The sequence below is a fragment of the Cynoglossus semilaevis genome, chromosome 2 (genome assembly GCF_000523025.1).
Source record: "Cynoglossus semilaevis isolate Cse_v1.0 chromosome 2, Cse_v1.0, whole genome shotgun sequence".
NCBI classification, from domain to species: Eukaryota; Metazoa; Chordata; class Actinopteri; order Pleuronectiformes; family Cynoglossidae; genus Cynoglossus; species Cynoglossus semilaevis.
The window spans coordinates 7,868,798-7,895,088 of NC_024308.1; the positions used below are offsets into that span (position 1 = coordinate 7,868,798).

General features: G+C 39.0%; 1 protein-coding gene and 4 non-coding genes across 6 annotated transcripts in view; 2 read left to right on the forward strand and 3 right to left on the reverse strand.

Moving 5' to 3' along the window:
• LOC103396327 (contactin-associated protein-like 4) overlaps positions 1-26,291 on the forward strand; it is an 83,821-nt gene that overhangs the window by 6,152 nt on the left and 51,378 nt on the right. The window contains exons 5-11 of one of the 2 annotated variants that reach the window (XM_008334371.3): positions 526-671; positions 886-1,071; positions 1,610-1,666; positions 5,257-5,416; positions 7,895-8,093; positions 9,582-9,907; positions 19,897-20,007. In XM_008334371.3, the coding sequence (XP_008332593.1) occupies positions 9,823-9,907; positions 19,897-20,007 (196 nt within the window). In that variant the 5' untranslated portion in view covers positions 526-671; positions 886-1,071; positions 1,610-1,666; ... (1 more) ...; positions 7,895-8,093; positions 9,582-9,822. Of the gene's footprint in view, positions 1-525; positions 672-885; positions 1,667-5,256; positions 5,417-7,894; positions 8,094-9,581; positions 9,908-19,896; positions 20,008-26,291 lie in introns of both variants that reach the window. The other variant, XM_025064745.1, reaches the window with a different exon arrangement.
• trnap-cgg (transfer RNA proline (anticodon CGG)) lies at positions 3,997-4,068 on the reverse strand. Its single transcript has one exon. It is a non-coding gene; the product is annotated as a tRNA-Pro (tRNA).
• trnap-cgg (transfer RNA proline (anticodon CGG)) lies at positions 6,447-6,518 on the reverse strand. Its single transcript has one exon. It is a non-coding gene; the product is annotated as a tRNA-Pro (tRNA).
• On the reverse strand, positions 8,888-8,959 carry trnap-ugg (transfer RNA proline (anticodon UGG)). The gene has a single exon. It is a non-coding gene; the product is annotated as a tRNA-Pro (tRNA).
• trnap-cgg (transfer RNA proline (anticodon CGG)) lies at positions 14,425-14,496 on the forward strand. Its single transcript has one exon. It is a non-coding gene; the product is annotated as a tRNA-Pro (tRNA).

Consider the following 26,291-nt stretch of genomic DNA (forward strand, 5'->3'; position numbering starts at 1 on the left):
ATCTCCCACACATTCCCAGAAGATTTTTATTCATATGATAAAAAAACATTTTACATACGATTAGTGATATCCCTTATTAGAAAAATTAAAAACAAGTATGTATTAAATCCTAGCCTGTTTAGTTGAACATCACCCTGATATACTCACTGTGGTCGGGAGTCGCTGTGTTGGACAGTTGAGCTGTCTGACACAACAAATACCAGGTTACCTGCCATGTTTTATCATGTATTTTCTACTAAACAGCATCAGCAATTAATATTAAGACATAAACCTGAAACACATAATTGACACCAAAAACACTTAAGTGAGGTATTTGTTAAATTTAGAAATGATCTGAGAATTGCACTTTTTTTTTTAAATGAAATACAAAACTTATTTTCCTGGTGTGTACACTTCTCCACATTACACCGATGCAGACTACCATCAGTCACAGTCCACTTTGCATTCAAACATATTTTAATATTCTGCGTTTTCACCGTGCAGGCATTTCATTGATATTAGTCACAGATGACGTTTGGTTTTCAGAGCTGTGCCACCAGGCGGAGAAGGCCAATATTCCTACCAGTCAGCCCTGTTGAGTAATCCAAATAGAAGACGTATTGAAAAACACTTCATGCTGGATCAACCATGCATAATAAATACAGTAGAGGAGAAAGAAGTCTGGCAGAAAAGTGAGTATTATTCCTTGAAGTTAAAATGGTGTAATGACATTTTTTTTCTTCTTCTTCTTTTTCTTCTACACAACACCAAGGTTGAGTCAAAGAGAACATGAATACGGATCTCACTTTCATGGACTGTTGTTTTTCTCCTCTGCCTTGTCTGACCTTGCTGTATAAATCCAGTCTCATCAGTACCACCCTGGGCTGTTTTTGTTTTTGTTACAAGGGTGACTGGGCGGCGTTGTGAAGGAGCTCTCAGCTCACAAAACCTTTACAAGCTGGAAGATTTTTCAGCCTGCCCAGCAGCAGCAGTAGCAACAGCAGCAGCAACAAGACTTCTGCTTCCATCTGAATAAAAATAAAAGGAATAAAGAGAATACATTTAACCCCTGTGACTGCAGAGAACACAAAGGTAAAGTCACACAATCATGACAGAAAAAGACTGAAAGCTCTGTTTGAAATCCAACATTAGGGAGAAAAAAACGAAATGACTTTATTAGTTGACTGATAAATATGACTTTATATATAATTCTCTGAGGGAAAAGACAAAGTGAAACAGTAAAAATAAAATAAAGAAAATAGATTGAGCAGAAATGAAAGAAAAATTAAAATAAAATCATAAATCACCTCTTTCCAGTTTACTGTAAATCCAGATGCAGAATCAGACAGAAACCTGTCAATCTGTAAAAAAAAAAAAAGTACTGTTAGTACAGAACAGTGCAGTAACAACAGTACCAGGGCACCAGTCGGACCTGAGCTGTACGTGGGAGAAGCGTTACAACACCGCAGGGCCCGGCTCTTCAGGCCAGGTCTCAGCTGTCAGCCTTTATCTTAGAGTTGTCTGCGACTCTGGAGAATTAGAATGTAGAAAAGACAGATGGTTTGAAAGAGGAGTGGGAAAAACAACAAAACAACACACTTTTGACTTGATGATTTTTTTTTCTTCACAGTCTTTGCTGCGTTTTCAAAGATTCCCTGTGGTGACGTGATCCCCGAGCCTCCGTCTGGTAAGGTTATGATTATTTTCAAATCCTACTAGAGTGTGTGTGTGTGTGTGTGTGTTTTATTGGACATGTAATTGTGTGTCAGCACCGAGCGGGAATAACGAGGTGTGAACTGAAAGTTCTGTTTCAATGAATGACATGTCAGTGAATTCAGCATGAAGTATTTTGGAATAAAAAATGTATTGGTTTTATGAAGGAGTCTGTAAATTAATATTTGTATGTGCAAAGTAGGTCAGATTCAAAGTCAGTTACTCAGTTTGCAGTAAATTAAAGCATGATATACTGTGAGGAGTAGTAAATATCCATTGAAAGGTGAAGTTGTCCATTAACTGCTGTGTGTCTTTGGTCTGTTTCTGGTTATCTTGTCAATAAACAGCAAGATTTATATATATATATATATATATAGTATTAAGTACACCCAACTGGGCCATACAGTACTTGCAATTTCACATATGGGCCACTTCAGGCCTTACCTCCACTGTGGCCCAGATGGGCTGCATCATTACCAAATCTAGAAATGAAAAAAATGCCTAGTAATGTCAACCTGCCTCACTTTGAAAATTGTTAGATGAGAATATTAAATGGTTAGAAACAAATAAAAACTGTGATCGATATTCACATTCCATCAACTTTATTTTTTGCAGTACACAGTACTTCCAAACATACATTACATAAATTCCAGTATACTCCTTTTAATATACAAACCTCTCATTGTGACGGATATAATAACAGACATGGTTGCCTACAGTGTGATCTGATCATTTCCAGTATCAGTTTAACTCAGCTGTAAAGGACACTGTAGTGAAATGATCTGGCTGTTCAATATACAGGGTGAGGATTAACAGGCAGTGAAGTGCTTGGAATTCCTGAGTTCAATGTGCTGTGTTCAAATGTTCAGCCATGAATTTTCCATTCTGCCATACTCTATATCAGAAAATGTTCTGAACCTCACAGTGTGGAAAACCTGTGTGAAATGTAAATGAGACAACGGAGGCTTAACACGTCCTTAAAATGGAGATAAAAGCAATAAGTGAAGTTGATGTGAACTGCTCGCATCAGCAAAAAAATACCTCTCTGCTGTATTGGATTCATGGACCCAGAGTCTACATACGTCTGCCTCCACCCTCCCCTCACCCATCCGTCTTCATAAAGATCGTTATATAGAGTAATGCTTCCTTGACTCTTGATGTGATGTTGCTCTACATCCACTGTTGTGTCACATTAACTCAAACCCTCCTGGGTTTCAAATGATTTTAAAGCTGTGGCGCAGGCACTTCCTCCCCCCGCCACAGTTGGAGTAATTACCCAATCACTGACGTTGTATGACGGATGTGTCGCACTGTATGTGGACCTCTCTCTGCAGAACCGAGCTTAACTTTGACTTCATGTTCCTCACTCCACATTCCTTTATCATAACGTGAAACCGGTCTCAGCCGGTTAATGTCAAATGTGCCTTTACTGAGGCGTGAATTCACAAACGTCACCACAGACGGGTGAATGTAATCACCTCACCCCGGTTCGCTTTATCAGCACATTGCAAACGTGTTTTGCATGAAACGGCATCATTTTATACCTGGATGTAAAAGTTATACTTGGTGGGTACTCAGTATGTCTGTAAAGGAATACTCTGTTACCTCAGTATTTAAACGTACTACCCTGTTCAGCTAGGACCGTTACACCAAGAAGATAGTGTTCTACTCGTAAGATTCTTACATTAATTATCAGTCAAAGCCACACTGAAACAATACACACACACACACACACACAGATATAAAGAAATAGCTGCCCTATGACTTGGTGATTCCATGAATAAATATGAGCAGAGTAGATCAGATTCCAAGTCATTCACTTAGTTTGCTGTAAATGAAGTCATTATGTCAGATGTAGTGACTAAAACTTCCATCAGGTAAAACATGATTCCCACAGGTCCACACCACGGTATGGTCAGCCAAATATAATCAAATCTGACTGCTGGTACCCCTAGTGGGAGCTCAAGTACCACCAGCAGTACTCGTGTATTGTTTGGGAACCCCTTACCTAACCTATGTAATAGGCTACTTTTACATAGACCATTTATCCATTTTGTAGATTTGAAGATTTTCTTTATTTTGTCACATCTTTTTTCACAAATGCCATTTAATTTTTGTAGTTGTTGTTTCTTGTTGGTTGTTGGTTTGTGACTCGTTTGAAGAAAAGCAGTCATTTGTAGTTCTGATAATAGCCATTAAGGTCTGTTAGTGTCTTAAAGCATTCATGACACGAAGCATAGTATTGATTGTGCAACAGTTAGTTTTATCTCTACAAAAATCCCTTTCTTTACTGGAGCCTAAATAGGGCTTGTCCGGGATTTGAACCCGGGACCTCTCACACCCGAAGCGAGAATCATACCCCTAGACCAACAAGCCCTGTTGAAGTGACCATTGTTCCATGTCTAGAGCATCACTAACAGAGTGCAACCTCGTGGTTACAAGGTCAGGATATTGATTGTAAAGTTGCAGGTTCATTTCTCACCAACAGCTTCCTGACTCTCCAGGTGTAGAGTTCTAGAGTTCTAGAGTTAAAATGGGATTTTGTTGTGTTTGTCAATCCATACAATGACAATTCAGTCATACTTTACCACTGATGACTTCAAAGGAGACAGAGACACTGATTTACCCCACCTGCCATTTTGATGGTTGCAGTAGTGCCACCTTCAGGATCAATGCATATTGTCTTTTGCGCTCACTCTTAAACCTGTGAAGACACTGCATCACTGTGCAGTGGCAAACTGCTTCAGACTAGAATACAACACAAAACTGTTGCATTTTAAGTCACATGTTTTGCACTTAAATGTGATTTTCCACAATCACTATGTAACCACCCAAACTACGTCAGCTGCCTCACTTCTCCAGTGGTCGTTTATTTAACCACAGCCTCAGATTTTTCAGGTCTTTGCCTCTTGTGAATTCCCAGTTCCCACAGAACAGCTTTGCCTCCAACTGCAGGTGTAACTAACTCAAATCTCCAGCGCACAAAATCTGTACAAATGAGCTGATTTGGACACACAGATCTGAAGTGAACCCAGCTTTGGTTCTAGCTGCCGTCCCTCTGCACCTTCAGATCAAACCACTGCCGCCGGCTTCCTCCTGTCACTGTGACTAAGCTCCACACTTGGCCTGAAACTAAAGGAGAATCAAGGGATTCTGGCCCTGTTTTCAGAATACTGAGTTTGAAATTGTGATCGCAACAATTTTTCACCTTTTAAAATTGTCACTTTACAAAGAAACTGTTATTGTTTTCGGCTGCCTTTCCTTATGGCCTTCATGTAAACACTGTGTCAAAATGGAACCTTTTTTAAAGTTCATCATAAGTGCAGCGAATATAGAGGTGAATAAACATAATTGGAATTTTAACAGAATGACGGATACTGAAAAAAAAACATCTCTCTGAAAAGTCGACATGGTGGTGCATTTCATTTTCCCTGTGTGAGAGAAATTACTTCTGTTTTGCAGAAAGATTTTTATTCATTGTTAGGTAATTTAATGCAGACGCCGCAACAAATCAGCAAGACGACAAACGGCATTAATCCATTTTTTTCTTGTCGCTCTCTACAGGAGGAGACGGTGGTGATGGAGGAAATATGGGCCTTTTTTTAACACGCCTTTACTTTGAGTGAGCATCAAATGCATTTTTAAGTGTGTGTGTGTAACATGGGAAAGAAGAGCGAGGACCTTGAAGAAGCTGCTGTGGGTGAAAAGACGAGACGTAAAGAAAGTAAGAAGTTAAGAATTTCAATAATAGTTAAACATTCATCTCTGGGTCTTCACCTGTCTGTGTGTGGAGAACCAAACATACACTTCTAAGTAATCTTCACCTTCTTGCACTGATGTTAATATTTATTCCAGAAGCTTTAACGCAATGTAACTGTGAAGGTCAAGAAAATTTTGCTTTTTTGCCCTTTCTTATCCATATTGACCAGATCTGCATTGTCTCAGTATCTAAAGGATCAAAACCAGGAAATAGTACAAACTAAGAGTAGTTTACATTATAAAATATATGATTTTCTAAACACATCATTTTCTAGTTAGTTTATTCATCAACTCAAACATTTAGTAAATGTATTTGCAACATCCCAACATCCCTTTATTGAAGGTACAAACTCTCAACTTTCAGTTTAGCAAAAAAAAAAAAAAAAACAAACAAAATTGAAGATAACATTTCACTAATTCTAATATGGAAGACGTTGCTGGGAAAATTGACTGAGAAATTATTGACATGCCTTTTCAGGGATCAAAATTTGAATAATTAGAAAGCTGTTTCTGAGTTTCATTTTTTAAAGCCCCTAATCTTAATTTCTGTGCAGTTGACTCTGTCACCCTACCATTATCCTATCAGGAGGAAAATTAGCCCGACAATAGCAGTCTTCAGTCACTATAATTAGTTAGCAGCAGCAGTCGTAGCAGTCGTAGCAGTAGCAGCAGAAACAGCACGAGTAGAAATAATAGACTTTTCATTTTTTCCTTGTAATTGACTCCTATGTGTGATTTGTTTGTTTTGTGTCTGGGGGAGGAGGCGGCAGTGTTTGAAATCCGACACATCTGTTTAAAGGATGAATGATCTACCCATTGATCCAGATCCAAAATATGTTGTAATCTTAGATCCAAGCAGGACGTCGAAAAGTTATTGATTGTACATGAACATGTAGAGCTGGAGGGAGAAAGGAATTTGTGTTTTTGGCGTTAGCAATGACGTCAACGTTCTTAAGAATCATCTTTCTTGCTGATAATTAAATGAACCAAATTTAGGGCTTGTCCGGGATTTGAACCCGGGACCTCTCGCACCCGAAGCGAGAATCATACCCCTAGACCAACAAGCCCCTGTAGATGATGAGTTATTGATTATTCTCTGGCTGAAATGCAAAAAACCCAGACTTATTTAGACGACACAAAGACTAGGAAATAATTTTGTTCTTCTTTTAATTTTGCTCCCAATTTTACTCGTTTAACATAAAGACATTAAAGTGTTTGTCTTAAGACAGACAGATCAGCAGATGTCAGTCCTATCTCTCTTGGCCTCAGTCGATATCGACTGTCACTGCAGAGCCTCTTCTTCTGTATCACTCCTCAGTCATTGTTCTCCTCCTTTTCTCTGTATAAACACCAGCCTCCTCTCATTTCTGTCGCCGGCCGTCATTCTCACCATGCGTGCCATGTTGAATATGATCGTGCTGCAGATCTGGGTGCTGCAGCCAACTCCGGTTCAACACGAAGGTCTTGTTAGAGTTCGCCTCAAAGGCCTGGTAGAACATAACAGAGTGATTGAAATAATTTGGCTTCAGAGATGAGCAGAATCTCACATGATGTTTTGAAGTCCGTAAACTCGGTAAAGCCCTGCAGCGTTTGATGTTCAGATGTGATGAATTCAGGTTAGATTAGTTCACAACAGCTTGAGAATCTAGCCGGCATCAAGGTGAGGAGCTGGAACCTCAAAGTGTTTTTTTAAAACACAACTTTGACTCAATCACCGAGTTCTAACGCAAATGTATTCTGGCATTAACTGCTGGTTCAGAGCTGTTTGAAAAATCTCTTCAGAACCCTGAGAACACACTCTGGACCAGCCTCACAGATGATGTAGTTTGATGTCCGTGTCTTGGGTTGAAGAAAACATGCAGAAAAAATGTTTTGTTCCAAACCCCTTGGACGTAAATGGTACAGTACAGTATTCCTTGAGTTAAAACAGTTGGACTTTCCATTGAAAATCCTTGTAATTTTCAGAGTCCCAATGTCTCATTTGCCCATTTCTGGAATTCTTTTCTGTAGAAATAGATAACGACGTGTTCTGAGGGACTGTCCTCAACTTTATAAACAAGTGTTTGTAAATGTCTTTTTTTCTGTTTAATTACATTGGATTATATTTGACTACATTGGATTAGATTTGGTTCCGTAGTGTAGTGGTTAGCATGCCTGCCTTACTCACACAGGGTCCTGGGTTTGAGCTCCACAGGAACCACATATCCATTATGGTTCTTCCTCCAAAGAAGAAGTGTGGAAGTGGCTCAATGTTGTTATCAAACCTTTAAAGCAGAGTCCACAGTGGTCAGACCTCTGAGTGGATGACACATCTGTAGTTGTATGTTACCGCTGTCCTTGTCTGGGATCACACTGTATTTTCAATGCTGCAGTGATCCACTGGTTTCACATTTGAATCATCAAAAGTGGAAAAAATAAATGTAACGTGCACTTCTTTTATCAGGTGTCCTTGGCTGTGCAGACCTTTGGTGAAGACAGACTCGATCTGTCCACCATTCATTGCCTGACATTGATAAGACGCAGCCTGCAGTCCAGGGATCAAAGGTTGCGTGGGCGTGCAGCAGCAAGGCTAACCACCGATTTCATTCATGACCTTCAGTAAAAACAACGAGGCTCCTGTGATGATTCTTCCTGCTCTGAAGGTCAGTGTTTATATTTGGCTTTGTGTTTCCGTAGATGTGTGTGGATGAGTGACATTTGTGCATATTTATCTAAAGTTGCCTCGTGAACTCAACTGAATACAGATGAGAACACAATTATGAAATGTCTTCTTGCAACCTGGAAAAATCTGCATTTTCCTGTTTTTACATAACCTTCCATAAATACGGCTCATGACCTGCATCGGCAGTGTTTGCACTCATGCTGGATATTCAAAGTCAATGCTTTGCACTTTAAATGTGACGGTTTCCTCAGCGGGCAAAAAACAAAAAAACTCTACAGTTTATTTGATTTTTCTGTTGTCAGCTTCTGTGCTGAAATCCTGGGTCAAAACCAATCTTTGCTTTGTCCATCACTCTGAGTTATCCATGAGGACACATACAAATAAGGGACATTTCCAGCAAATCAGTACTAAAACAACAAGCAAGCTTGAAGCTTCCGCTCAGACCACACTGTTCCAACACTAATGTTTTATAATTAAACATTTCCAATAGGAATAGGACAAAAATAAAAATCAACATATGAACAAAATAACACACTGAAACGTCTATTTTGGTTTGTTATTTCCCTTGAATGGCTCTTGGCTGTCTCTGTTGCCAACCATGTCTTTGCCAGTTCTAAACTTGTATCCATGATATTTGCACTACACACGTATAGTACACTGTGTAGAGCAGGGCTATAAGGAAAACAGTGGAGAACCATATTTACAGTTTATTAACTAATAGGATTCTGTTTTGTTAAATGCAATCTATATATACAATTAAATTACCCAAATTTAGGGCTTGTCCGGGATTTGAACCCGGGACCTCTCGCACCCAAAGCGAGAATCATCCCCCTAGACCAACAAGCCCCTGTAGATGATGAGTCATTGATTATTGTCTGGCTGAAATGCAAAAAACCCAGACTTTATTTATACATACATACATACATACATACATACAAACATATAAATATCACAGGTTGGTTTCCCTCACCTTAAATAACGTTTTTGAGATGTTCAGCAAAATGAAAAAAAAAAACTTTGCCAAAAGTGTGAAAGATGTGTAAGAATTGCTCAGCAGTGACACCGACAGTCAGATGAGAAAAACTGTTTTTGTTTTGGGTTTTCACTCATTTGAAAAATGAGTTCAACATCACCTGTAAAGTTGTTTTGTAAGGATTCAATATGTCCAGTAAAACAGCATCTATGAGACTGAACTGCTGTTGCTGCCGTTTGTCATTTGTGTGGCACGTGTGTCCCTGTCCAAGGTGCTGAAATAAAACTGAGCTTGGCTCAGAACAGCGAATATATACTGTATGTCACAGTGCACTCAGCTGGAGACTCTATCCCCTTACTGGGACTCTGACAACTCTGCACTGTTCTAGGATCTCCTACCGGGAGGAGGTGCACTCGAACCGGACCTGCAGACTCATTAAAAGCCTCCTTCTTTTCCCTCCTCCTCAGCTCCTTCTTTTATATTCCATCTCTTTAGGAAGGGCGGGCGCTGTGCCAGCACCATCCTCCTTCTCTCCACTGGGCACCGGCTGAAGCCAATACACTGTGGCACCACATCAGTGCGACTGCAGCGCAGCGCACCGGAGCAGAGCAGAGCAGAGCAGAGCTGGAGGAAAGCAGAGGAAAGAGGTGAAGAGGAGGAGGAGGAGCTGGAGCAGGACGGTCTGTCTCCCCTCCGACAGGCGGGAATATACTCTGTGGTGTCCCGTCCCTTCAACATGTCCGTGGGGAGTAAAGGACTCGCTGGGATTAGCGGGATCTTGGTCTGGCTGCTGTTTGGCTCCTGGGGGACAGGTGCGGAAGGTAAGTGTCGTTAACTGTGTGCTCTTCTATCGATAGTGACTGTTTATTATTGCGCTGAGACATCGGTGGGCTGCAGGGCTGTGGACTAACACCGGGGAGGATGTTTGTCTTGCTCTTATTGGAATGTTACTCGGAGCCTTAACTGTCTGGATACAGAGAGAAACAAAACACTTCCTCGTTCGTTTTGTTTAATTTCAACAAGTTATTAATTAATAATTTAATGTAAAAAAATTAAAATTTAAATGTATGTGTAACTGTGTAATAATTAAATTCACAAAGGTAATTATCTCAATAGAGCATTTCATATACAAACGAATTTCAGGCTAATCTGTGCATCGAAAGTATTATGTTTACAAATATTTAAATATTCTGTAAATTCATCAAAAATGAAAAGCTGCATCTTTGCATATATATTTGAAAGATGACTTTGAAACTTTGATAAAAAATGTGATCATTTATATATATCAATGGATGGTTGGCTCTATCTGCATGTTTTGACCTGCGACTGGTTTCTGTAGTTCTTTAAATCCTTACAAGGGACTCACTGTTAATTTCATGAATTCAGTTTTAACCTACATCTCATCTGACCACCTTGGGTTTTGTCTTTCAAAAGATGCTTGTATATTCCTGAGACTTTCCAGCTGCCAAACTATGACCTGATGTTAGAGCCCAAAAATATAAATGCTGGTCCAAGTTTTCTATTATAAATTGTTTTTCTTAAAAGACAGAGATGGACACATGGAGAATGCTGCTGCTGCTCCCCTGTGTAGGGGAGCAGCAGCACACAGAATGCGTTGTGATTGCTGCATGAAAGGAAGAGTAGATATTTAACCCAGATGCTGCTGTAAGGTCACTCTGTGCATTTGAGGCACTTTTCCTCTGGAGAGTTTCACCAAACGCTCCCGCTGGCATCACTTTCGGTGTCTCTGTGCAATCTGATGACCCTACACTCAGTGTAATTACTGCTCTCTTTTTCGGCTGTAAACGGGAGAACGTTTTTCTGAGGATTAAAGACAGCATTAAGCTTGACGGATGGTCCGTCTCTGCACACTGTTAAATGGCATAGGGAAATTGAAGTTGTGAGATGAACAGTTCAAGAGAAGGTGACCGGTTTTACTGTAATGGATAGGTGGTGCTGTTGCCTGTGGTAAATATGTAGAGTCAGGATGGATGCCTTTCAGACACTGTGTGCTCTCAGCTGTGTTGATTGAGCGACAAGAGCAGTTGTTAAAAGAATAAATAAACGGACAGCATCGACTAAGAGTGACCTAAATCCAGGATGAATGGGTTTATTGTCAGTGTTGGTTGACGATCAGTTGCTTCTGAGGATGTAAGAGGATTTTTCCTCCCAATGCTATTGAATTTTAAACAATGCAATTTCTCCACAGTAAACTGCAAAACAGTTCAACCCTTTGACGACGGCTTAGTCACTCGTATTCTGTTTCAATTCTCCTTCCTGAGCATGAAATACAGTTGGAGCTCTCTGGAATTAAACCAAACATAGTTTGGAAACAAAGAGCAACATTTTCTCCATAGGTGGCGTAATTTACTCAACACAGGCTCCCAAATGAAAGAGGAAGAGCATGAGTGTGAGTGTTGCAGTCCTCAAGGTGGCAGTAATTAACTTCGAAAGTACTTTAAAACCTGTCAACATAAGCAGGGACCATTTTGGCAGAACTGCGGAAACGTCCTGTTTCTCTATAACAGGAGCATTTACATCTGACATGTTTGGGCCGGTAGCACATTTTAAGATTTCTCTTTTCTTGCACTTTGTTTTTGAGGTTTAAATGCCTCAAGACAACTACCCAGACACATTATGGATCTCTCTGTAATTAGACCTGTGAAGCCCTCAGCCTCAGTGGCACATTAAACAAAACCTGACTCTCTTCATACAAAAACAAAATGCTTTTTTTGTCGTCTCATGTTGCTCATAAATATTGTAATACCGTTATTATTTAGACCCAGGATTCTGATGGTGCTTTTATAGACTTCCTTCTAATATGCCCAGCATTTGCTTGTTATTACCAAAACATCTCAGAATAGTTAATAAGTTGATTTCTTTTTTTAGTTGTGGTTTAATTTACTGGTTGTTGAACAACATCTGCGTCCTCTGCGTAAGTGTTAAAAAGAAAAGAATTATATATGCAGATGGCAATTCAAGATATTTACTAGCAGCAAACATAAACGTTAAGAATACACATTGGTAAATTGCACCAATGGAATTCTTGCAAAAGAAAACTAGGAATCAAAGGAACAAAAAAAGAAAACACAATTATATATACATGCAGTAATTCTACTGTATATGCATATGGCATATAGCATAGCATAGTATATGGCATAATATATAGCATAACATATAGCATAGCATATAGCTTGCATGTGGCAGACATGGTGTGTAAAAATCTCACGTCACTCTTTGTGACGTTATACTCTAGAAATTCATTTTTTCTTCCTATTTGATGTACAAGTTAAGAAGTAAAACATTAGTGGAAGAAAGATTGAATTGTGTTCCCACAAATATTTTGAGACCAACAATCTAACGATAAATTTGAGGCTGAGGTGTGCTATGTTGACGGACTAAAGAGATTTGCAGACATAATGTCTGAACATGTTGTTCTGAAAGCTGAAAACATTCAACTTGCTGTGCAGTTACTGATATCTGCCAGAGCAGCTGCTGCTTTAACATTAAAATCACCCCTTCATTCTCTCTTGAGTGCAAAAGATGAATTCAAATATTACATAAAAATTAAATAAATAAAAAATGAATTGCGTTGTTAATCATTAAAGGATAATATTTTACAAGAAAAGGATAAACTGAAAATTGTGTGTTTTCATCATCTCTCATGTAGAAAATGTAACTACTTGGGATGTAAAACATGTAAAATAAAAAAGGAAAAAAAAGAAGGAAACTTCAAAAATTGAAGCCTTTTTTAAAATCTTTCTTTCTTGTAGTTTTAGCGTTTCTCTTTGTGAGAAATTGGGTTCAGGACCTCAGTTATGATTGCTAGGTGAGGTCACTAAATGTCAAAAACAATAAAAACAAAACCTAGTTTCAGATAAAAGTTCTCAAGAATTTCACATGGGGGGCACACGGTAGTAAAAAACTAATTATTGCTCCTGCCTTATAGTCAGACGTTCACATGGTTTGTTGGATCAGTCTACATGATGATTGGTTCTACATGAAGTTTGCATGTACCCCTCATGTGAGATGGTGGTTTCTCCAATTTCCTCCAACGATCCAACAACATGCAAATTTAGCACCTAGCATCTCTCGCTATAAAGGACAAATCTGTAGATGGTTGAAGCTTAAGATTTCATAGCTGAGTGAGTGACGTGTGGTACGTCAAAGCAGCAGGTTAAACTTGGGAGCACTTCCTCTCTCCATGATGGCAGGCTGCGAGATGTGCTTGATTGTTTAACCATCTCAGGCTGAGGGGAGGGGTTTACAGAGCTGTTATTTTCTCTGAGTGCTGGAAATTCATTTCCTGCAGTCCAGAGCCAGACGGGGGATAAGTTGGTGAAAGAAATATATGCTGGGAGGAGAGTTGATTTAAATTTACGCCCAGCTCCCTGGTTCATATGCGAGCAGCCTTGTCTCATCAGAATTTATTACTTTTCTATGAGCTGCTGCTTTGCACAGAGAGTACATAAACCTCTGAATAAAATCAATTTGCTGCGAATGTGCGAGGCACCTTCTCCCTCAAACCCTGTTGCTCTTTATGCTTCATGAGACGACGGCGCCTCAGCATGAAGAGAGGGCACACGGTAGTCGGTGGATAAATCAGCCATACTTTTCTTCTGTAGTGTCATTTATGAAAATGGGTTGACTAGGAGCGGAGTCATAAGGAGTTTCTGATGAAGTCAAGGTTGCGTAAAGGTGGCGCCAGCTGCTGGTGTTTGCCCGGAGCTGCCAGTCTGGAATCTAGATTTATGAATCCTGGGACAAGTAGTTAAGCGATGAAAGTGACAGAGAACCGCAGTCCATCCATCTGCCTCTGTGACCTGTGGGATTTCATGTTTGCCCAAGGCCAACTCCCCACTGGATGTCTGCCTCCCAAAAAGCGTGCCCATTTATCAAATGGCCCTGTCGTTAAATCAGATGACGTGTTATCAGTCAAAGACTCTGCCACGTTCTGCTGAGGTCACTGTCACTCCTGAAGCTGCGCACGGCTTTGAACGACAACAACCAGCAACAACACAGCCTGTAATCATGTGGAATCGACTGTGAATTATCTGGGGTCAAACTGTTGGGTTGCTTCACATTAAGGGCGGCGTTGGTTTAATATCTTAGATTAATTTCTTTTTGAGTGGAGTCTAAATGTTCTCACTGTGTTTGTAACCAACCCTCCTCCTATTCATGTTTAATAAGTAGAGCTGTCATATTTGGTAAATGTTGCCAGTCAATAATATGATGGCAGTTGTTGTGATTTATCATTATATTGAGGTTGTTATTGGCGTCAGGTGACCTGAGTGAAAGCTCGTGTTTCTGGGAATCTTAAAAATATCTTTGCCGACAGGGCTTGTTGGTCTAGAGGTATGATTCTCGCTTCGGGTGCGAGAGGTCCCGGGTTCAATTCCCGGACAAGCCCATGATTTTGGCATTTATTTCTTGATTACGAAGGATATGATATTCTCAATAATATTTAATTGAAGATGAGCTCCGGCTTCACCTGAGATAAGATAGAAAGAACGTCGTTCTCTTTCCGAGATTGAACTGCCTTCAAAACGATCAATAACTGAACGCCGTCCAGCTGGCAACTGACCCAAGATGCCAGTGAGTTTCTTGGGAATATCCGACCACTGTCAGCATCCAGCTCTGCCAAAAACAGATGTTAATAGCTATTCTAGTTTGATTGTGTATTGAGCGATATCAATAAGCTGCTACACTAACTGTTTATATATTAACAACATGTGAAGTGTGAAATATAAACACCTGAAGCAATATAAATGTAATGAGAATGTATAGATCTCATTCTGCAGTGCCGCTCTCAGAACACTTGGAGGAAAATGGTAGTAAGAGTCAGTTGGACGGTTTGATTCACTCGTTGTGTGAACGCTAGATTGACCAGATGTCAGTCACACGTGGGGTTAAATCTCTTGCATTATCTCTCACCATGCTTTCCTCTCTGCAGTTAGCTTCATAAACTAGCAGAGTGACAGCAATGAAGACAATTGTGGTCTTTATTGATTGCTGCAGACGGTAACAGCCATGTCTTGTATACGGTCTGTCGACTTCACAGACAAAGAAAAACAAACCAGAGGAAGGAAATGTATTATTCAATCTTGGTGCGTTCATGTCATAATAAACATTCTTGTGTGCAAAAAGTGGATTATGAAGTCAACTTATTAGAGACTTCAATCCAAACCACAACAATTGACCAGTATGTCTGAGGAGGACATCCAGTTACTATGACTACAAAAATAATAAAAGTCTAGGATTTGGAGCTTGTTTGGACATCCATCCAAGGTGCCGGAGCATCTTTAAGCCAGGCAGTGACACTCCCACCACCTTCTCCCCATCTCTCATTTCACACACCACTGGGTTTTCTTTGTGCGCACACACATAAACCCACACACCTCGGTTTCTTTGTCACGGCTCTAAGACCTCTCTTGGTGCAGACGTTGGTCCACATGGAGACCAAAGAGAGGTTCTAATGGAGCAAAACCCTCATGTCTTAACTACTGTTTTGAAGCATCGGGGTTAGAGTTAGGGATTAACGCTACGCCGTCGTTGCTCTGGTGCTGTGTCACCATTTTATTTCTTTGGCTTAAGTGGTTTTCATCTCCCTTATACAGTCCCTTCCATAAGTTCTGTAATAGTCTGTGAGCAGATTTATAATATCTATTAATATGTGAATGCAGTTGTTATGACAGCTTGTCACTTAAAGCTGCTGTTTAAAGCCATATGCCGCATATTATTCATGGGTAAAAATGGAGAAACCATTAAATTCCCTCTCAGCACTTAGCAGCTTGTTCTTGCCACTGACAGCTGATAATTACACAAATCACCAGTCTGCTTGAATGTCACACTGTGAGTCTTCTGTCCCAGAAATTCCTCAACAATAAGCTGCAAATCCAACGTCTCTGTCGGTTTATCCTGGATGTAAAATAAAAGCCGGACGCTCAGCCCTCGCTCTGGGCTCAGTGCCAGGTTAACGCCGAGCTGAACGAGCTTTGTAGTCACAACACGTGTCATCGCACATCACAAAGATGGTGCAAATCCCTTTGATGGGAAAAGTTATCATAAAAATTCAGCCTGAAGTATGAACTATGAGGATTACACTATTTAGTCATAAGAATCCTGGTGGTGCAGCTGCTGTTTACAGGTCTATGTGTGAATTTAGAGACATAAAATACAGCTTTAAATACTCATGCAAGGCCAACTCTCCAAAACTCAATCTTACTGCATCTTAACATACTAGCGTAGCATAGTAGAAGTACAGGCGTTAGCTTCTGTTCTGAACTCCCCCTCTTACAGTTTGATAACACCTCATGTATTAGCACTGGTTAAAGTGTTGCACTGTGGGATCAGGATGTGCCTCTATAAATAAATTGCACTCATTAAGAGGTACTTTGTTATATTATTCAGAATCAGAAACAGTATCAAAATATATTTCAGTGATCCCCATCTTACTAAATTTTAAATATTTAAGTCCATCAAAATTACAAAATAGGGACACAGATTGATCGAAAAACTGGACAAATAATTTCAATAAAATTGCCAATAATCACCATAGATAAAGTATGACATCACATTGACCATTATGTGTACTAGTAATAACTCTCAGAGGAAACATATTCATCTTCCAGTTTCAATGTACTCTCAGTTTATTTACTAGGTGAAACCTGGACCTGTTTAGTTGAAAATGACACTGATATGCTTGCAGGAATTAAAGAAAGACACAGAAATAGCTGTTTTAACAGTTCTGCCACCTAGAGGAAGAATAGTCAATTGATCTGCCTTTTACTGTTGAGTTGAAGAATGAAGGCCGTAATTTGCAATAAATGAATAATTGCTTTCAGAACAATCAAGTGAAATTGGATAATTTTCCAATCGTCCAATTCCAATGTGCTCGGAGGATGTCAATTAATGCGTTCTGAATTTAGAAGTCTAGCTTGAGTGCGCCTTACAGCGTATGAATAAATAATCTGTGAATCCATGGATTTCCCAGGTGCTCACATGCAGGTAAACTTAGAAGTTGTAAAAAGAAAAAGTGATGGTGGTCGTCATTATTCTTGCATCATTGTACATATACAAACTGAAGCTTAAGCCTCCAAAATGGATAAAGACTTTTTTTCTTAACAAATCCCAGTAATATTGTCTTGGTGGAAATGTCTGTATAGAACAACCCACCGTCCAAAGTCTCCCTGTTTTGAACAAATGATGATTTAAATAATCGTCCTTTCCTCTGATGTCCTCATGGGTCCATCAGTTGTTAAAGTGATGTAACATGCAGCAATCGTCCCGACTCTGAATTTGACAGACACATTTCATTGTGTATAAGTATTGAGCTTTTCTCTTTTCATCATCAGTGTTGTTTGCATTCATTTCATGGTGTGCGGCCTAATTGATTCGTCGTCTGTCAGAGTTGAAACTTTCTGGTCTCCAGTGAGAGACTCCACTATGTTGCTGTGTTTCCAACCGCTTTTATCTTAATCACTTCGTCGGTGAGTCTGTTGGCTTCCTGTGGAGCCATATGTTTGTTAATGTGCCACGGTGGTTGCTGGAGAACATTGCAGCATTGTTCTTCTCTCCTTCCACAAAGGAAAAAAAAATTATACTGCAGAGAACGGTTTGTGCAAGACTTTACAGATGTATTGTTGTTTCCTAACGAGGGTCTTATATAATGAGACTCAGCCTAATTACCTCCCTGTCTGGTTTATATTCAGCACAGGCACTGGGGGCTGCAATCGAGCAACTAACCTTTCGCTTACAGTTAGAAGTCTTTCCATTGACAGAGGATTTATATTTTTGGGATGTGTGAGGCTAATAAAATATAGATGGCTTTGGATGACTTGGCAAAAATATAGATTTACAGGATTTAAAAGAAAAAAACATCACATGTACAACAACTTAATGATTGTAAAATAAAAATCACTTGTCATTATGTTTTGACCAGAATGTTGTAGAATAATGTCATCAAATTTTGTATTCCTTTAGAAAAAAACAACTTGGCAATTTGTGTGAATTTTTTGAATATGTTTAATGAGGTCAATACAAGGAAAAGTGTCAGTGAGAAATGTTCAAGATAAATTTCATATTTCTGGTGCAATATGTTTTTAGACACAAACAAGTAAAAAGACAAAAAACAAGCAAACAAACAAAAAAAAACCTTAAACTATTGATTTAGACCTCCAGTTAGAAGGTTAAAAAATAGATAAAAATACAAGAATTCTGTGGAGTGATTGCTACACTGGAACATGTGGTTTGAGAAACTAAAAAAAAAAAAAAAAACCAAATCCAGTAAAATGTGGAATAAGTAAAATTTCACTTCATTCAAGTTGGACTGTGCAGGCAGACTTTGTTTACTGTACATAAAAACTGCTTCCTGCTCGGACTCTGAGCCAAACAGAATTAATTACTACCTGTGGGTGTAGAGGCTGCTGCCGTGCTACGACTGCTCAGCAAAACTTTTGATGGTGTTGCTTAAAGAAAAACACTTTCAGAACAGGTCATATGGGAGGGTGTGGAAAGTGTGAGGACTTCTTCAGCTTCCTGCATCTCTCTGAAGGTGCAGTAAATCAGCAGAGTTTGTAAAGGAAACACTCAGTCAAAGTCTGACGTGTCTGCAGAGGGGAGAGGAAAGAAGAGGCGTGAGACTATAGGTGGGCATGACAGGCAATTCAAAACAGTCACAGTGTGTGGTGTTCAGTCTCAAGCACTGAAATTCCCTCTGTGTTTGAAATGAAGTACAATAATGTTGACAGTGTGATATCAGGCGCAGCGTAGGTAGTTGCATTATTCACAGGAAAATGAAGAATACTTTTGAAAGCTTCGAACTAACTTTGTTAGTAAACCTCTAGCAGCTGCAAACCATCATGCCACGTAAGACAAGACGAAATGAGAAACACACACGAGAAAAGAAAGTCTTACCATAAACTAAAACCAGAAGTTAAATATACATGTATTTTATGTCGGAGGTTGGTTTAGAAAAACAAAGATTGTTCTCCAATTGGCTGCTCTTCTGCTGATCCTTCTCACACAGTTGCTGTCACTGGTTGTTGCCAATGCAATTTAAGCACTGACATCCGTGCCAGCACTGCAGAGTATCCTTAGGGTTTCCTTTGGAAAGCAGCCTGAGACAAACTCAGACAATAACCACAATTAAACACACGTCACTATCAGAAGATGGATTCAGGAGTGGAGACAGAGCCTGCTGTCTGCTGCAGCTAATTAAGCCGGTGCATTTATTAATCCTCCTCTGATGAGAGGAGATAACGACACAGGGAGCTGTGATCCCGTGTAATAACATTTTAAGAACCCGTGCCCTTAAATTAGCTTTTAAAACGAAAATGATGCCACAAGTAGTAGACATTTAACGTCTACTTTGAAGTCCTGAGTGGAAAAAAAGTAGATTCGTTTGCTTGTCTTTTATTTCGCATGGCTTCTGAAATGTCTTCTTTATTTTGTGACAGAAAGATGAATGGTGTTGATGTTTAGACAACATGTGGTTAGGATCTGATGCTAATCTGATGTTTACTGTGGTGGCATAGTGGTTAACCTGGGTATGGCAGGTCACAGGTTCAAATCCATCAGTTGCCAAAGTGCCACTGTGGTGTCCTGAGCATGGCACCGTCCCCACTTACTACTCTCTGGAAACTCTTTTTATACCACACTACGGCAAAGAAGGTAAAGGGCCAAATTAGGTTGCAGACTCAAGTCTATTTGTCATTGCCCTGACAACCTTTTTGAGATTGAGCATGCCAAAGGTACAACAATTTTCTCACCTCATTTTCTTTTTTCTTTTTTTGTTTTTGCCATGGAACAGATGTATGTGACAGTCCCCTCGTCTCCAGTTTGCCACCTTCATCCTTCAGGAGCTCCTCTCAGCTGTCCAGCAGCCATGCACCAGTGTTCGCCAAAGTCAACAGGAGAGAAGGTGAGAACAGATTGTTGCTTTTGTTCATTTTCTACCTCGAATCTTTTACAACTTGCAATAAAAAACACATTTTCTAGAAAATTACTGGTTGCTATTTCAAACATTGATGCTTTTTGATTTGATGGGACACGCGAGTGTGGAGGTCGCTGCTCTGTGAATGTGTGAGAATATAAAAATATAAATTCTGCTCCAAGTGTGAACAGTACAAACATCTACAACAAGGATACATGAGAAATGTACAAAACCAAACCACAAAAATATTTATGATTTTATATTAAATGTTTGCTTGAAATATAAATATACGTTTTATATTAAATGTTTGCTTGAAATATGAATATATTTCAAGCAAACATTTATTATAAAATCAGTCATGTTACTAAGGAAACAACATAGCAGCAGGCTGTGTTTCTTTCCCCCCGGACATTATTCACAAAGATTGCACTGACACAGAAAATTCTCTGCTAATAGAAATGAAGTGGTTTCAACTCTGCAATAGTTTATCCAATCATCATGCAGACGCCCAGCGTCCATTCAATCACCTTCTGGAACCCTCTGTGAACAAAAGCTGGTCAGTACTGACTCACTAAATTAATGTGCTGCTCATTCTGAAAGGAAGGGAGATCGTCATGTAGTCAGTTTACTGATTTAATTAAGTACAGTTTACATATGTATATGTACATTTTACAAAGCGTTAATTTAATTGACTTTTGTTTAAATTTGTGCCTTATTGAAGATGTAGCATTATCTTTATACTCTCATACTTTCATTTCAGGCTCTGTTTCTATTCTTTTTCTTCTTTCTTTGTATTGACTGTAAAGGCACTAAACACATACAAATACTTGTGAGACAAAAGCAGTAAAACATTAAAATGATGTCCACTGTATTAGTGTAGGCACAATTTTACAGGGAGTTAATGAAATTACAATCCCATTTAGGGGAAAATGGATGATCGCGACAAATATGACTTCCAAATAAAATGCCAGGTCCAGTTCAAAGTCAGATCTCCAATCTTGTCATGTAATTGTAAAACAAAAGTGACATCATCCTCTCTAGGACAAGACATGGTGTTTATCAACATTTTAATTTAAATCCAAAGTAGCCCAATTTTCCATAGACTATGTTTCATCTGTCAGTTCTTTCCAACCCAGCAGAGGCCTTGTTATCATTTTCCAGATTTAACTGATGGCCACAGATGGCTACAGCAGCTTTATTATCTGTTTTATGTGCAGAGTGATATTATAATATATACCGTGTGCATATTAGAGCTACTGAAATGACATCGTCAGCTTAATGCAATGATGTGTTATGAATACTGATGAGTCGTCATTACGTGTAATTATAAACTTTGGTGGTGTTTCTCTCACTGAAAGTGTTGCCTATATTAAATATCCATATTTCTTATAAATATATATGGACTTTGTGCCAAAGGCCTGAAATACATATTATTAAGTTCCTCGTAGCTTAGCAGCCATCTTTATGTTTTTCCTCAAAGCACTTCCATTTTCCACAGTCACTGTACTGAAAGACATGAGCAGTTAGTTTGGGGAGAAATGCTGCTCATCCATTAAAAGTTTTGACTAGTGCAGCCACTCATTTGTTGACATCATCTGTCAATAAACTCCCTCAGGCTGGTGAAATGCCAGGATAACTGACGTCCCTCAGCTGTGGAGTATCCCTGATGGGCACAGCTAAGATTTCCTCTCCTGCTCTTGCAGACTGAGGTGTGACCAGTGATGGACACAGTCTCTGCACCAGGCGTCTGAGGCAAGCCTGACATTGGCTGAAAGACACCAAAGTGGTCACTGGGAATAGTGAGAGGGAGAAGTTCAAGTCCAAGTACTGTTTAGGCCGTACCATTTGGATTTGTAGTTTTGCTGAAAAAGTGTCAACCTTCAGCCTATAAGTTTTTGTGTCAATTGCTGCGGCCCTGGACGAATAAGTATCGACACGTACTTATTTACAGTGGTTACAGCTGAACCCCAGCATCTGTATAGACACATTTAATGGACGTTTGACTCCTACTTTAAAATCTCCACAGGGATACTTCCATTCATTTGTGGTCCGAGTTTGAGTAGTGATTCCAAAACTATATTATCAATTCAGCCGGGAGCTCTTCAGCATATGCTGATGCTTCACTTTGTAGAAAGAAGCTGCAGATCTCAGAAACCAACTGTTGTGCCAGAAAGCAGCAGGTCATTTAAAAGTCTGGGGGTTTTATTTCACTTTCTCAGTCCATCAGTGAGAAAATCCCTTAACCAACTGAGACAAATGGAAGCTGGAGGAAGTTAGACACAGTTTTCCATCATCCTTGTCACTGTAATTAGAAGAATTCTAATAAGCAATTGCAAAACTATTTTTCACATCCCCATGAGAGAAAGGATTGTCAAAATGACATGCTAAATTGTAATAATTAAAAAAAATTAATTCCACTCTCCATCCACTTATTGTTGCCCTGATTCAGGAAGATTGTGAGTCGAGGTATTAATAAAGTACAAAAAGTACAACTAAGTCTGAAAGTACAACAATTACAAATTAATATGGTATATTTTAATATTAATAATCCCATCATTTAGATCAAAATAAATATAAAGCAGATGCATCTGCCTACTGCTATTCCTCACTCTTATACAGAAGTAAAAAATATATACTATTTAGAAATGTTAATTCATCTCACTTACCCAAAAGTAATTGTGATTAATCCACAGATACACTGTGATTAGTCAGATTAAAAATTTGAATCATTTGACTGCTCTAATAGGAATAGGATAGAAAAAGGAATATGTCAAACAAGAGCTAGTCCAGATTTTATGCATGATTTACAGTTTGTGGATAATTTCTCCATTTTACCTTCACAGATAAAAAGTGGCAGGAAAACTGACAACAAATGAGCAGAAATGGTAGAAATTAAATTTCCAATACAGAGTCAGTGAAACTGTGAAACCCATGTGGTTTACAACAGTAGCCATTTAAACTGTCTTCCTATACAGTATGTATTTTTCTGCCTGACTGTGCACAGCATTTGGGGCAACTGTAACAGCAGGAAACAAAGGCCTCTTTAGTCGTAGATGAGTAATTAAATTGGGAAATGCCCCATTGCACCCGGACAAAGCTCTGTTTTTATTCCTCTGCAGTAGAGAAAGGATTAGAGAGAGACCATAGATAAGAGCATTAAACCACCAGAGTCCAGTCATTTAGTGTTGAAAGATTAATAGGAAAAAAGAAGAAGAAAAATGTAAAGGCCGTATCAGTTACACTGAACATACTCCAGGCCACTAATGAAGTATTAGTATGATCTATGAGGATTTTCATTATTCATTATATTTATAATATGATTTATAAGAAAGCTGAATAGTTTAATAACCTTTGCTACATCGTTAGCATTCTTCTTTCTGAGGTTCTGTTTATTTTATTTTAAACAAAACTGTTACATCAGTTACACGTCTGCTTTGTCAGATAAATAATAATAAATAGTTTATAAGACAAATTAACATATTATGCATCACTCGCGTTAATAGCAAAACCTTAAAAGTCACTTTTTTCTAGTTAGCATGTTAGCACGTTGGCATTTTGATCTTATGCCACACTTTAAAAGCATACAGTGTAAAGAGTCGTTAATTACTTATAAATTTCTGCAAACAAAACCCTTTATTGAAAAAAAGAAAAAGACATTCTACTTTTTTGTTTTTTTTTTAACAATCTGGCTGCTGTATATAGATAGCCTTTAAATTGTCTGTTTTTGTCTCTGAGCTTTAGTTTAGACCGTGTTGTTGTCTAATAACTGAGAACTTTGGTGCAAACAAATTCCCCAGATAAAAGTCTGTGCTTTTCTCTAACGGCACACTCTATAGTGGCTGCTGATTCAGCTCCTGAGCTTCTGAGATTATGTCTATAGGATTTGGCCCAGCAGAGTATGGGTTAGAAAAAAAAAAAACTTTCATTAAATTCTCAAATCAACAGTTCTGCATAGGATTCAGCACATACAGCGAGAAGCAGTAATCATTCATTCTAACCTGCAGCTACACACTGATATAGATGAAGTGTTTTTATTAATTCATAAAAATGTGTGATCATCTTGAAAAATGAACAGTACTCACAGATCAATTAATCACAAACAAATGACTTTATTATTAATTTACAAAGGAAAGTTAGTGGAATTTGGAAGAATTTCTTAAAAAAAATTATAAATGCAAAATCAAGAAAGAGTAGAATTTATGACTTGATAAACACTCCTAATGTGAAAAGCAACTATTGACTTCCAGCGAGGTCCGTGCAGCCACAGGCCTGAAGCACTGTTGATGTGAATGCAGATGAGTTAAACTTTAAGATTTAATAATGAAGACCTACTGTGAGACCTGTAGGAAACATTAGGCTGAAAAAGACAAACAACAATCATTAAGAGCTTATATTGACACGTTCATAAACATTTAACCTTTTTAACTGCTGCAGCTGCATGTCCAGACTGAATGCTGATCAGCCCACTGTTTGGTTTCTGTGGTTTGATATATAGTATCCCACATTTTGAGAATCCCTGTTGTCAAGGAAAGGTTAGGGATCGTTGTCCAGAAATTACATAAGTAGCTGTAGAACATCTTGGTCTCTGTGTTGGCATCTAAGGCAGGTTTACCCAAAAATAAATTTTATTTTGCACGCTTCACTTGTTGTCTGTTTCCCGTATATCTTTTCCCTCCTGAGGCGCGTGCTCTCTCACTCGATGTTGTTTTCGGTTGTTTTTCCTCTACTCTCTTTGTTGAGCCATTAGTCGTTTATCATCTCGTCACATCTTCCCCAGCACCACAGCGTCACACCTTTGTGGTGTCCTTTTAAATTGAGCACTCTGTTTTCTCCTTGCATCGGTTCATGCTGGTGCTGTTGCACTTGTTGTCCGCCTCCACATTACCACCACCATCATCATCATCATCATCATCATTGGCCGTCCTTCATTGCTCTCTGCAGGTCATCACAACAAGTGTGTCACCACCATAGGGGTTTATTCAGCGCTCCTGATTACAACGTCCTTTCAGCTGAGTTCACATGCCAAAGATTTCATCTTATATTTTATTCATTTAAATTTCTCAGTACAAACTGGTGAGCACGTTGAAAACACAGATTTTCAAAACTTAAATTTCCATTCTTTCCCTTACGATGTTGTCTCCATTTTTCTTAGGTTCGTCTTGTCCTTTTGAGCTTGCAAGCACAGCATGCAGCTCATCTTCCTCCCAGGAGATAGTATTATAAACAAAATTGAAAGCGATGTACCATTGAGAATGATGGGCCGGTGCAACGTTCTTTGTTTTGTAAGAATCAATTTCGTCCACACGGTGGCAGAAGTCGTTTCCTCTATTGTCAAACAGCAATAATTTCCTCCTAATTGGTTTAAGACATTTCTCCCCAAAACATGTTCGTCATAATGGGTGTAATTAGTATAATTGCTTGTGTTATGGCTTAGCTCTGCAGCTGAATCACTGATCCCCTGGATGGACAGTCACTGTAGCATTTTCACAGACTGCCTCTGCAGTGGGCCAGCTCTGAAAATCCAGCCCAGCCATTATTACGTGCGACACTTACCGTGCAACAGTGTAGCCTATTAAAACAAACTTAAAGTCAGCCCTTTGTATTCTGCCAAGACAACACTGGGATAAATTAATTTCAGCTGCATAATCAAATGTTAACGAGAGCCTTTAACATTTATAGCCAAATGTTAATGAAAGTATTTAACATCTAAACGGTCCTTGTTTTTCAGTGGGCCATACTGATAATTGCACATTAGCAGAACTGTAATTACACTGAAATAGGCTCTGAACACTTCATCAGTCACAAGTAATAATTTTCTGAAAGTATTCATTTAGTTTGAGGAGGGGGTTGAAACACTGGCAGGGGGCAGCAGTGAGGTGACAATGACTATAGCGACAGAAGGAATCAAGTATTGATCAGTGACTGATGTTTTCCTGTGGTGCTCCATCAGACCAACTTCTGCTCATAATCACCTTATCTTTAGTTCCATACTCACTCTCACTCTCCACTCAAGTCCTCCTAATCTGAGGTAAAGTCCCTGCAGCTATGAATCTAATTATAAGGGTAAACATTGTCTAATTCCTTGGCTAAATGCGGCTAAAAGCTTCTCACCACGACCTTTTTCTACTGCTTCTATAGCTTCCAAAGCTCCTGTAGGATGTGCAAATAACAACAGGCTTATCAACAATGTTTAAGAGCAAAGGTAAAATGATGTATTAAAAGTTGACTCGGTGGACTAACGTAAACATAGTCACAGAGATAAAAGTGAAGAG